Consider the following 13455-nt stretch of genomic DNA (forward strand, 5'->3'; position numbering starts at 1 on the left):
AGGGCTTACTTTAAAACAGACCATGAAGACAAGTTAAAGGAAAAGCTTAAAACTTGCTTAGGCAAGAAAGTAATCAAAAGCCTTTTAGGATCAGTTAGAAATAAAACCACTGAAAGCTGTTTGGGTTTAAAGGCTTAGCTGTTTTGATCTCTGTGGTGTATGTTTGAAGTGTCTAGCTGCCTAGATATTGTATTAATTGATTTTTTTCATATGTTCACTTGTTTCAGTAGGCATTAATTACACCTTTTCTGTGAAAGGAAAACAAACCATTCATTCAGCTGCTACATTTTCACACAATTCCTCTGCATTTATACACCATAAATAAAAGGATATAGATAGATATGCCACTTTGCAAATAGAAACAAAAGGCAACTCTAGGTTGCAGGATTTTGACATAGATAAGATAAAGCACTGGAAAGCAGCCTAGATGTAGGAGGGTGTGGAAAAAAACACTGGTGAGGAGAACAGAAGATGAAAGTATACATTGTAGGAGGTAGGCTTTAAAGTGATGTTATAATAACAGTGGACACTTTCTTGTAGATCCCTCTTAAGGTTTTAGCTTTCCATGAGTTATTTACTGATAAATCTCCATCTCTGGAAGATAAGGTAGGAACGTAGGAGTGCTACCTTTATCTTCTACTTGGCAACTGCAGAGTTTCACATTTGATTGCAGTTATATCTGTCTCAGAGTACAGACTGCAAGTCAGCATAGGCTTTTAGCCTCGTCAGCCCAGCAGACATTCAGTTCTTCTCTTATTTAAGTAGGGATCTGAGAAGTGATTTGTAAATGCTATCAAAAGGAAAAAAAAAATCAAGTATATGGCATATGTTATGAAAAACCCAGTAACAAGTATGGGAAGCATTATTGAGAGAATTGAGAGGAATATGTAGAACAGGGACAAGAGAAGTAAAATTATAAGAAGAAAGGTATACAGGGACCTTGAAAAGGATGCAGTAGAAGCTATAGGGAACTATATTTATACAGCTAAGTAAGTATGAAGTGGATTAGTCACACCTTCACTAATTCTGCTTTTAAATTCCTTAATAATTAAAAGAAACTTTCATTCAGTTTAGTGCCTCTAAAGCAACTTAAGGTAATCAGCTTAAGCTGCTGTAGAGCTTATTTAAAACTGATTTCCCTGTGTATAGCCATGTAGGAAGGCCCTATAGATCCCAGTAGGAAGATGGCTTTTCCTCCAAAAACTTACTGAAGCATGGGGAGAATAGTACTTCAGCATCAGTATTTTAATTGCAGTAAAGAGGAAAAGGTTGATGCAGTCCTGATGAATGGGGAGAATAATGTAATTGTCTTTTTATTTTGGAGGGCATTTATAAGTTTGGTTTTGAAATGAGGATTTTTTTTTTTCAGTAGTAGGATATCCAAGGGGAGACAGATGAATAGAAACATAAAACCAAATTACAGTCTTGGCATCAATATTCTGGATATGATGCCTCAAACTGAGACGGTAAAATTCAGAGTAGACTATTTGGAAAGTGAGTACAGATGGAGAATACAGGTGATGAATTGGGGTTTTAGGGTTTTTAAAGGACAAGACATTCAGCATTTTAGAACAGCTGTATGTCTCAGTAGCCTGTGGTATGAGGAATAAATCAGTTAATGGCAGCACACTTATCAGCGGGAACAGGAACAGAATACTACAACTAATAGGAAGTGGTGCCTAAAAACAACTTTGTGATGTATTAGAGGCAGCAGAACTAAGGGAGGACAAAGAGGGAACCAGGGGAGGAGCTGAGAGATGGGTGAGGACCTAAGGCAGTGATAAAGTTTAAAGAGAAGCTGTCTGAAAGAAACCTCCACTTGTTTCCATCCAAGAGGGAGGAATATTCAGGGACCACTAATTTCCCACATCTTAAAATAATTGTCGTAGGGTCTTTCTGTAGTACATACATTGACTTTTTTCTCTTGTGACAGAAAGCAGTTACTAGTGAGTGAAAATTTACCACCTTCCATCAGAACCCCTTTTAAAGTCCTTATGTACATCTTAATCTTCTTAGTAAATGTCTCTGCTTTGGCAAGTGTTTTCTGAGTTTCTTACTGATCGCTTGTATTCTTTTTCATTTATGTCTCATTTATTCTCCCATAGTGAAAAACACACCACCACACTTAATTTCTTCAAAAGACTTTCAGTTTCATGAATGCACTCTCGGTCATTATTTCCAAGTAGTAACTGGACACTGCTTCTTTCCATTTCAGTTTCTGATATTGATACAGATAAGCTTAAGTTTCCTTAAGTTTGTTAAAATTTACAAGAAGTGGTTGACTTCATTTTATAGGCTATTATTGTAAATAATAGAATAAGGTAGATATTGACAGAGTGATGATTTGAAATATTTAAACTTGATAAAAGTCATATTTTTCAATTGCAACTTTTAAAAGTCTTTTAAATTTTATTCACAGCTTTAAATGGTTAAGGTTACCCTATTACATAGATTTAAAAAGTACGAATTTCAATCACTAAGTTGGGAAGTTTTATAATTTTTTAAAATTGCAGGTTAGTCATAGTCCTGTCAAAGAGCCAGGTTTTAGCTCAGCATCTTGTGCCTCCACCCTGAAGGCACCATGGCAATATTGTTGATCTGTTAATGAATTCTCAGCCCCCAAAATTGTTCAAACTCAGCTGTGCAAGAGGCACTTTATCATTGTTTGATACTTGTCTTGTAATAAAAGATTTCAGAGAGAAAGCAGCATCATGTTTGAGTTTGCACAAGTTAGTTCATAATTGTTCTGGTTTTTGCTGAGGGCAACCTTGGTTGTTCAGGCATTTGAAAATGGCTCAAAAATTGTTGGCAAATAGAATTAACACTATTGTTTGGTATATGTTTGTAAATTATGTGCCAGTGGAGAGGTTACAGTTTGGAACGTGTTCAAGAGTTTGCTTGCAGAAAGGGTTTTGGTGACAAGAGAAATGTCAAACCAGGTCAAGGGGAAAGGGGTAAGAGAGCTGTGCCTAAGTCAGAGATATGAAAGTGAGACAAGCAGAAATAGCTACTAAGTTACATGCATGATTGGACAAGTTCTTCTCCCTTCACATTTTTGTTTTGTTTATTACAGGCCTTTTTCCTGATGTAGGTGGAGGATATTTCTTGCCAAGACTATCAGGAAAGGTTGGCTACTACCTTGCACTAACAGGATTCCGGCTGAAAGGAAGAGATGTACTGAAAGCTGGCATTGCTACACATTTTGTTGAATCCGAGAAGGTAAGCTGCTAACCAGTGCTACCAAGAGTGCAGCCAACAACCATAATGACAAGTATGAATTGTGTAGCACACCAATATACTTTTACTAACGTGAGCATATGCAGGGGCACAATTATATTAGCGGGGTATGAACTGTGAACGGGGATCATAAAATACTCTCAATCTGTCATTATAACACTTGCCAGCTAGTGACAGCTTTGCTTGGAAGAGGGAGCAAATGTTTCTGTCTTCATGATTCTTCTGTTGAAGGGCATGATTTACTGGCATGATTTACTGAGCATAACTGAGGGTGCTTGGAAATTGTACAATTTAGACAACAGTGCCTGAAAGTAGAGATTATTTATACAACCATAAAGTGTTTAATCTAGGTAACACCTGTTATGTGGTCATAATTAGTCTCCTTAACAGGTATCCTATTTGTTCTTACAGTGGTTGTAACAAGTTATAGAAATTAGTATATTTGATAGAGTCATAATGTAATTTGCAAGGACGTAAGTGAAGGAGAAACAATGATTTGCTTTCCTTCTCTGTGTAAACTCTCAGGGCTGTCATTGTGCAGCTGGCTAGGTACTATTTTGAGCATAGCATGGTTGCCAGGCTCTTGCTCTTCCCTCTCAGACTGTTGTAGGCTGGCTTTACCTGCTGCAGCTGCAGCACTGCATTGGGACTCTGCTTTAGAAGCAGAGTTCTTTGCTGATCACCGCAGACATCATTAAATCCATATGGTTCAATAGTGAAAAGTAAAATCTGGCTGCTTGTATTGTTTAGTTGGTACTTCTTTGAGATGTCTGTCGAAGCTGGGGGGGGGTTGAAGGTGTGTTTATGTCCCTATATGCTATATAGTACTATTACCAGAGCACTAATACTCTAAGTAGTACATTTTAGTTATTTTTCATTAAATCTTCTTTTTAATAGCTACCTGCCTTAGAGAAAGACCTGATAGCCCTGAAATCTTCTTCAACAGAAAATATTGAAGACTTACTGAACTCTTACCACATGAAGGTAAATCTGATCAGTTACCAAAAATCAAGTAGAATTGTTAAATATATGTAAATAGGAATTCTTCTTTATTTGCGATCATTTGTTTTATGGTTAAAAAATGAGTTTACAAACTCTTCTCACTATAAAATACCAATTTGTAGCCCTAATGCCAACAGTAGTCAAAATTAAAATTTAGAAGTTCTTCACTTTTTATTCATTTTGGATGCTTCTCAAATACCTACTGTGATCATTTCACTCTCTTTTATGAGTGTGAGGAATTTTCCAGCCAGGAGCATGATGATTCAGAAAATGTATTGCTGCTTCATTTCCACCCCCCTTCTTTATCCTTAGATTTCTAGTGTGCTGTGCAGAAGGCAGAATAGATAGACACTGGCAGACTGGGAGTTGTTCACCATAGCAAGTGCAGTCTGGGGAGCTGGCCTAAAATTCAGAGATTCTGCAAACACAAATGACAGGAGTGGAACTACTGGCCTAATCCAAAGGCTGCAGAAGTTATAATGCCAGTCATTAAATGCTACACTGCTCACTTGGAAGTGGTGTTATATTTCCATCCCAGAAACTTTCTTTTTATAAACCTGAAGAAATGATTTTCTAGCTTGATGCAGTTGACAAATTTTAGCATTATTTTGATGCAGACCATCTGCAGTCCAGATTTGAAGCCTGAATTTAAAGACTCAAGTTGTTCTTTTAGTTTCTCAAATATTTTATATGTTTGTAAACTTGAGATAATGGAAAGACTGAATAAGCACAGGAGTTATCAATAGGATAAGTATTAAAAGAGTGCAGAAATATTGTAGGGAAAGCATCTGAAGTCTTAAAGCAGTATTTCCAATGGGAGAAAGGTCCTGTTTTCCCAGTGGACAAACCCATAGTTCTCTGATTTTGCAAGTGAATGTAACTGTATTGATAATACATAATTAATGTTTGTATAAGGTCCATGTAATGATGGGCATGAAAAGGGTTTCTCTTTACAATAAGTTTATTCAATGGCTATTTAGTTAATTTAGTTGAGATGTGTGATGTAATTTTATTTCAAAGGAAAGGAAACTTCTGGAATCAAATCAGGATTCAATGTATTCAGTCAAACTGAGTATTACTCACTAGTTGTTTAGCTCTGAAGTGAGTGATGCCTACTCTTGTTATTTCTGTTTTGGCATTACTAAATTAATATGCTAAGATTAATTAGAAAAATAAATGGGATAATCAGTACTACTATGGGTATTAGCTTATTCAAAATAGAAACCTGTGAAGTAAGAGTGATTATATGTTACAATATACTACTTTACAAAATGACACTGAATGGAAAAGGAAGCAGTGTATTTTTAGTTATCAGAGCTGAAGTGACAGGGAACCTTTCTCAGTTTCAGCTGTTGTTACTGAAAAAATCTGCTTATGTCCTAAATCCCTTAATGCCAAAAGATATGAAACATTTGACAGCCTTCCCACATGAGGCAAACAGATCTATTACACTCTATTTGTCTAACTAAAATTTTGTAGAACTACTGAGAAAAGATAAGGAAGAGAAATGCAGGTTGTGTTGTTTTGCTTGTGGTGGTTTTGTTTGGTTGTTTTTTTTAAATACATACATGCATGCTTGTATATTTTTAATAATAATATTTAAAACCCCTCATTTTTTTAGTAGGTGTTTCTACACTAGCTTTCTTAGTGTATTTGATAGAAATGTATTGATAGAATAAACATGATTACTTGTGTTTGAGATAACCACCCAAATACACATACAAAGGAGCTCAGACCAAGCGCTGCATTGTGGTGACATCTTTAACATTTACAAGATAAGTAATAAGTTCATTTCTACACACTATGAAATTGTAATTCATTAAAAATGTCAGTGTTATGAATATTAAATGTTCATTTATCATGATATATTTGTAACACAAGTGATTGAAATTTTTCAGTACTGATTAGCTTTTGGTCTAAAATAACAGAGTAAAATATGTATTTGCTTTTTCAATAGAGCAAAGCTGATGAAGAAAAGGATTTTGTACTTGATGAGCATATGGAGAAGATTAACAGGTATTCAGCAATCTTTGTTCTCTTTCACCTTTTGGATAGAGAACATGAAGTTAAACCCACTAACAGCATCAGTGTTCCACAGATAAGGTGACAGAAATTGCATTCAAGTTAGTAATTTAAAATTTTTTGTCTTTAGAGAACTTTATCTGAATCTCATAAAATATTTCACTCAGCAGTATACTAAATACTCAGGCATATTTGCTTGATTCATACACCATTATATTAAGCAACTGCCCTGATGCACTTCAAAAGGAACATTTTTCTATAGAAATTGGATGGGCATTTAAGAGAATAATTGTTTAGTTGGACAGGGAATTATATGTAGTACATTCATACTCATTGATATAATGTCATTTCTGTGATTGTTTGGAACTTCTGTGTTCTCAGAAAGGGAAGGAGAAATGTGTCATAAGAAGCAGCTAAAACTCTTGAAGTATGGCAGCATAGAGACAAAATATGTTGATACCAAACCAGTAGAATGGAGCTGATAGCTAAACATTTGATGTGTTACAAAAATACAGATAAGACTGATGGCAGTAACTGATGTTTCTGGATAAATAGAGTTTGTAAGTGAGGCTTATTGAAATGCTAGAGGTTTGTAAAGGAAGAGTTAAGTAAAACTGAACAGCAGGAAGCACATCGCTAAGAAAAGCCAAGTAAGCTTGTTACTCTCTGTTCCTAAGTTCTGTGTTACTAGCACTTCACAGGGAAGAGGAAGGTTGAAGCAGTTCACTCATTAACTTTTTGTGTCAGTCTTTTTTCAGGAAACAGCATGGAAGAAATTGTTAAAAATTTAAAGCAGGATGGTTCTGCTTTTGCCATTAAGCAGCTAGAGGTAACATCTATACTATTTTTGTTAGAGGTTTTAAGTGCGGTTCTGTACTGTTTTTTTCCACAGGGCTGACTTTAGTCACCTTAGTAACATAACTAATACTACATAACATCTATATAGGCCATTGGACTGAGATCCTCAGGTTCTCGCACATGACTGTGGGCCTGTCAGTAGTTCTACTCAGACAAGAATATTCCTCTGTAGAATGTGAATACCATCATATGTTGCATAAAATTGTCATCTAGTAAAAAAACTCAAACTCACTCCCCCTTCCTTTTCCCCTTTCCACGATCAGGGAGCTATTGGTGACTAAGGTTCCTTTTATAGCTTCTCGTTTTATTGCCAAGGTTTGGAATAAAACAGTGCCAGAACAATGTTGTTCTTTTTCTTCCATTCCAGATATTTCATTTTGGTAAACAGCAAGCCTCAAAAATCAAGAAGCAGCTTTTATTCATTTATAAGCAATGTTCATATTTTCTCGTTTTCCCTTGATGTATCCATATTCAAGTGCCTTGCAAAAGTTTTCCTTGGGACTAATCAAATATTACTTACAATTGGATAGAATACAAGCATTTCTCTAACAAACGCTTTGTCTTAGCTTTAGTTCCAGCTTACAGAAGAAATCCTACTCTTGTAATAAAACAACACCCATCATCTCTGGACTTTCATTTGAGCAGTGGAATACAATTTGATAGTGTATTGTCATTGACATGAAGCATCCTGTCCCATGATTAGTTGAAGATAGCTTTTCCTAAGTTAATTTCATAGAATTTTGTGGCACTTCAAAACATAATCAGACCTAGAGGAATATAGCCTTTAAAAGGTGTTTTGTTCAAAAGACAATTTCTATTACAAAACATGCAAGGAGTCTGAAAACACTTTGTTACTGAAATGTGTTAACTAGCTAGTTTGTTCTGCCACATTTGCTCTGGTTATCCAGACTGGCTTGACTCATTCCCTTCATCTGCAGCCCTGTTACTCAGATTTCCCCTGTTAAAAAGATGGCTTTGTTCCCGGTTGTTTAGAAGTGTATATTTGTTTCATATTTTTAATCTAGAACTTAAAACCATGTCACCTACTTCAAGGGTATGATTGTGTATTTTTTTTTTACTTTAAACAAACAAACAAAAAAAGCTCTTTTGTTGCTTCTTGGTTTATTTCATGTCTTTAATAGTACTTCATAGCAGCTTTTTTCTTTCATATGATTAAAAAATGAATGACTGTCCTTGGAGTTCCTGAACAATTGTCTGTTGCCTGTTCTGTTCAAGAAATGAGACTGTTAATAAGAATTGGTTCTGTCTATACATAAATTGGGGAGGGAGACCCTAAACCCCACATTTTTTATCAGGTTCAAGGCTTATTTGTGTGAACAAGTACGTAAGTTTCAGACAAGTTTCTAACAGCAAACATTCTGTGCTAAGCAGTAGGATTAAGTAAGATTGTAGGATCAGATAACTTAATTTCTTCTGTGAAAGATCCACAAAACCAGAGAAGGAAAATGCATTTGTGGGTGAAAAAAAGTTTAAAAGGTATTCAAGTATAAATCTGGCTTTCTCCAGGAAATGTTTGCCAGTTAAACTGGAGATTGTGTTTTACTAGGGAGGCAGAACTGTAATTAAACTTAATTGTAGCTGAATAAAGAATAGTAGCTTGCACCCTGGCACTTGAGCTTTTACACCTGCAAACAGAGCACTGTCACATTGCTCAGAGGAGCAGAGTTCAAAGAACTGGTTAGAGCAGGGAACACATAGCAAAACCATGACAGTCAGATTATCGGACATTATCTGTGGTAGCAGTTTGCTGACTTGTGTGAAGCAAGTAATTTTCCTCATTAGGAGTAACAGTACCAAGAGTATTTCCATGGATAGTAGTTTCCCTTATGTCACTTTATGAAACCAAGATCTCATGTTAGTGTCTGGGTACAGGAACAACAGCACATTCAAATAATAAATACATAGACTGCAAAAGATTGGATAACAGCAATGTGTATGCTTATTTTCTTTATTTCCATGTATACTTCGTATGATATATATTAGTAAGCTTATGGAATAAGCCCTAATTGAAAGTCTAATACTGCAGTCTAATTTGGAGGTACACCTTGGTACAGCCACACCTTGGAAGTACAGATACCTTTTAGAGTTAACAAAATGGAACTGCTAAATTCTGCTATAATCCAAGGATGCTGTGGGCTCTTCTGTCTCTGGTATCCTGTTCTGTTTGATCTACAGTACTCCTGCTTTTTTACTTTCAGAACATGTCTGCTTGGCAGGCCTTTGCATACCTGATACATGGTTTGCATTAATAGAAGACTGTAAAGGTGTTAAAATTCTACTTGAGAGTGGCTTTGTGACTTAGATCACATTTCAAGCCCAGTTACAAATAGGTAGAAATCTGGAATACTAACATACTTTCTGAACTCTTACTACTAACATACTTTAAAAATTGTTTACTTTATAACATTACTTTGTTTTTAGGATTTATATGAGCAAAAAAGCTTTGATCTGACAGAAATATCACTTCTAGTTGGATGAAGTAAGCATGTGGGGTCAAAATCTGAAAAGCATCAGTTGTTTAACTTTGTTTTTACATGATGCTTTCTGAGAACTTTTTTGGCATGTCAGTACACCTTTTGAGCACTGATACTTCGTGAGTTTATAGCCTTAATTGTTACTGAATGAATTCCAGCATAGTGTGCAGTACTGAAAATTACAAGGTACCTTGTCAGGATCTGCTAGTCAGGTTGGGATGCAGACACTAGCTCCTGAAATTTTAAATGGGGATGCAGCAGTGGGTGAGAGATATTACAGGTATGAAGCAGGATGCATTGTACTCAAGTACATTGTACTCAAGTACACTGTACTCCTTGTGGCATTGAACTCAAGTAAAAAAGGATTCTAAAACTCTTTAAAAGACAGTAAGTGTGATATATCTGTCTTTAAGCAGCTTTACTGTGGTACTTTGGCTAGACTCTCATTTTATGTCAAAACTCATCCAGGATGGTTGTTCATTGTTCAAACAAACATCTCAGAAAGTGATGGGTGTCTTCATCTATTGCAAGTGAAGTGATACACTGGACCTCTGGCAGGGCTTTGTTTTGCTAATTGCTCTTTAAGTTAAAGAAAGCTTCCCTCAAGAGCCCTCAGCAGCTCAAATCAGAAACTCCAATGGGCCTTGGAGACAAAGGATGTACCCACTGTACACTGTACACTGTGACAACTGTACCCCAGCTGTTGATTCTTGTAAGGGACTCCATTGAGTCAGTGCCACTTAACTCAGTCACCTTCTAATAGTATCTTACTGGAATTCAGGTGTATTGCAAAATCAGCTTGTAGACTTCAGGATCATTATGTTGAAATCAGTATGGTCTCAAAATACTGGAATAGATGTCAAATACTTCTATGAAGACTTATTTGCATTTTAGTACTCCCTACTTCAGCCTATTCTGTCTCCTTTCAGGCTTGTTCCCTAGCACCAATGCCCTCCTCTTTGTACAGAGAATTTATTTATAGATACACCGGTGACTCATTTTTCTGCAATTACACCTACCCATTTTCTTCCCTTGTTTCCTCTTCCTTCAGCTTGATTTATGGCAATGCCTCCTCCACCTTAAACCTCATTGATATGCCAAGATAAGGCAGCTGCTGCATGCACTAGGCTAGCTAGGTGTGCATTTCGTAACTTCCCCATTTTAATGCTTTCTAACCAGAAAGAACTCACCATTATGATTTCACCTGTGGAACAGTCTGGTTGCACTGTGCATACCATTTCACCTGGTCTGAGTAAAAACTTTCTAATTTAGTTGATAGAATGTGAAACTCAAAGCAGAAAAGGTCGAGTTCAAAGGTAAAGCCAGAAAGTGTATTACAGGACATAAGGGGTATGGGTAAGAGTTGCTATCCATAGGAGACCTGCATGGTGATGTAATTAGAGGTGTAGCTAATTTCTTTGCTGAAAGGCAGCTCATTGTTAGAGAGCTTTACCAGAACTCAGGAAATGTTTACAGTTTGAGCCAGCATTCTTTCTTTCCAAACATGCAGGTAACAGAATGACAGTGCTTTTAAGGTACACAATTGCACAGCCTCCTGCTTGTATAGCAATTGTGTGTCTTCCAGCTTAACCAGGCAAAATGGGTCACTGCTGTATTAGCTGGTGTCTGGAAAAGGATGAAGAGTAATTGGGAGCCAGAAAAAATGTTAATGTTGATGTCTGGAAATCTGCCATTTCAGTCTCTGGGTAAGGACTCTAATGTCTGCAATGAAAATTAATGTAAAGAGGCAAATTTTACCATCTGCTACTTTTCAGTAGGGGTAAAAATGTCCTAATTTATAGGATATGTCTATTGTACTGTGAATAATAGAGAGCTTGTAGTTGGATTTACAGGGAAAGAGTCTTGTTTGAAGTAAGAAAACAAAGATGGACAACAGTAAGATAAAGCTATTTTTCCCCACGACCCTGAAAGCTTTAAAGCTCATTTCTATTTTCTTAACCAGGTTTTTGTCTCTCTCCCCACTTCCCCCTACTGTTTATTGGCATGCTGTTAATTGAAGGATAGTCATGAAAGCCAGAATTACAGCATTTGTTTATGTGCCTTAAACAGATCTTGTCTGTGGCATAATATTTATAGCCTGTAACTGTTGAAAGAAGGAAAGCAAGACCTCCAGACTTCCTATCAGAAGAGCAATGTAGGACTAAATTACTGCAGCATCTGTTGATCCCAGACAAAAAGCTTAGATAAATATGCATTTAGGTGTCATTTCTTTTTAATATTTTTCTTCCACAGTTTTCTTCATATGTTGTCTAGTCTCTGCAGATGATCCTAAAGCAACCACCTTAAGTTTGTTGCTAATCTCACTATTATTACCTTACTACCCTATTGTACCAAATAAAACTTAAATTCTGTACAATATCAGCTACAACTTCAGTAATTTGTAAGAGCACTTAAGACTATATGTATATGATACTAGAAAATGGAGTAACATTGCTTGTCCCACACCTTCACTTCTGAAACAAAGAGGCACAAAAGTACAAAATGTAATCAGTGCTAAGTAATGTTAAGTTTGATGGCTTTGTAATGGAAAATAACTGCGGTGTTTGAAGGTAGTTGGCATAGTTTCAGGCCCTCAGGACCTCAGTACAAAAGGTGTGAGAAAAGCAGAATAGGACAGGACCTGGGGATGGGGAGTATCTGGGACTAGCAGATGTCCAGGGTGGGCACAGATGAACTAACTGATGAGTAAAAGGACAGGATGATTGCTATGCTTGAGGTGTTAATAAACCCATTAAGCTGGTGTAAGCATCTACGAGGGAGTATCCCAGAGTAGCAGATGTCCAGGATGAGAGCAGTTAAACTAACTGATAAGTAGAAGGCCAGGATGATTGCTATGTCTGTAATGTTAATTAAGCTTGTTGGGAAAAGTAAACGACCCTTAAAGACCACCACATTTTTGTATGCATGCCGGAAACTGTTTGGAAACATGCCCAGTGACCATATAAGGATGGCCTGTATAGGAGTACGGGGACACACGTTAGGAGGAGCTATCGCCCGTGTCTCCCGGCGCCGCAATAAAGAATACCTGCTTGTCAACTTGAAACTCTGCTGGCAAGTTTGTTCCTGGAGTTTTCTCCGAATCACTTCTCAAAAGAATCTGTTTGGAAATGGCTTTCAAGCTGCATAAGATTCCTGAGCTAGTAGTAATTTGATCATAAATGATGTGATCTTAGGAGTTCTAAGCTTTCCACAAGTAGTGGCAAACATCCCAGGGATCTTTCCAATAAAAGTTTATGCAAGTAAGTCCTTTTAGTTTGACAGCATGGTGGGAGGGAGCAGGAGGAATAGGTATAACATAAGTGAGCTCAGTGCCATCATTTACTTCACAGTTTAAAATGCAACAATGACAGACTTGCAAATGTGTCTGAGTTGAAGAGAATAAAAGTAATTGTTGTTGTCTTCCCCAGACTATTAATAAGATGTCACCTACATCCTTAAAGCTGACTCTCAGGCAGCTCAGAGAAGGCGCTTCCATGAGCTTACAAGACGTGCTCACGATGGAATACAGACTGAGCCAAGCATGCATGGTAAGCAAGCAGCTGAGCCCATTGTCTCTTCCCAGCAATGGAGGGGTAGCACATTTATCAGAGACTAAGTTATATACAGATTACATCACGGACTCACAATTTATAGGTTTTAATTCTCTATATCTTTTGTGTATTTGTTAAGTTGTTGCTTTTTTCCAGTTACATCTCTTTATATGAAGCTTGAAGGGGACTACATTAATGGGAATGGTAAAGGGCTTTTGTTAAGGAAACTATGGTAGTGCTGTAATATAGGGAGTTCTGTATTTGGACTATAATTTTAAACCCTTGGTGTT

At 36.8% G+C, this 13455-nt stretch overlaps 1 protein-coding gene across 2 annotated transcripts in view; it reads left to right on the forward strand.

Annotated features, from left to right (window-relative positions):
- HIBCH (3-hydroxyisobutyryl-CoA hydrolase) overlaps positions 1–13455 on the forward strand; it is a 42702-nt gene that overhangs the window by 22538 nt on the left and 6709 nt on the right. Inside the window, exons 8-13 of one of the 2 annotated variants that reach the window (XR_009963096.1) lie at positions 3074–3219; positions 4135–4221; positions 6197–6255; positions 7009–7090; positions 11200–11320; positions 13043–13162. Coding sequence is in view for 1 of the 2 variants with exons in the window: in XM_062610041.1 (XP_062466025.1) it covers positions 3074–3219; positions 4135–4221; positions 6197–6255; positions 7009–7090; positions 13043–13162 (494 nt within the window). In the remaining variant the exon portion in view is untranslated. The remainder of the gene's footprint in view (positions 1–3073; positions 3220–4134; positions 4222–6196; positions 6256–7008; positions 7091–11199; positions 11321–13042; positions 13163–13455) is intronic. The other variant, XM_062610041.1, reaches the window with a different exon arrangement.

Source organism: Pezoporus occidentalis, unplaced genomic scaffold (assembly GCF_034315485.1).
Source record: "Pezoporus occidentalis ecotype Australia unplaced genomic scaffold, CSIRO_AGI_Poc_V1 ctg143, whole genome shotgun sequence".
In the NCBI taxonomy this organism is placed as follows: domain Eukaryota; kingdom Metazoa; phylum Chordata; class Aves; order Psittaciformes; family Psittacidae; genus Pezoporus; species Pezoporus occidentalis.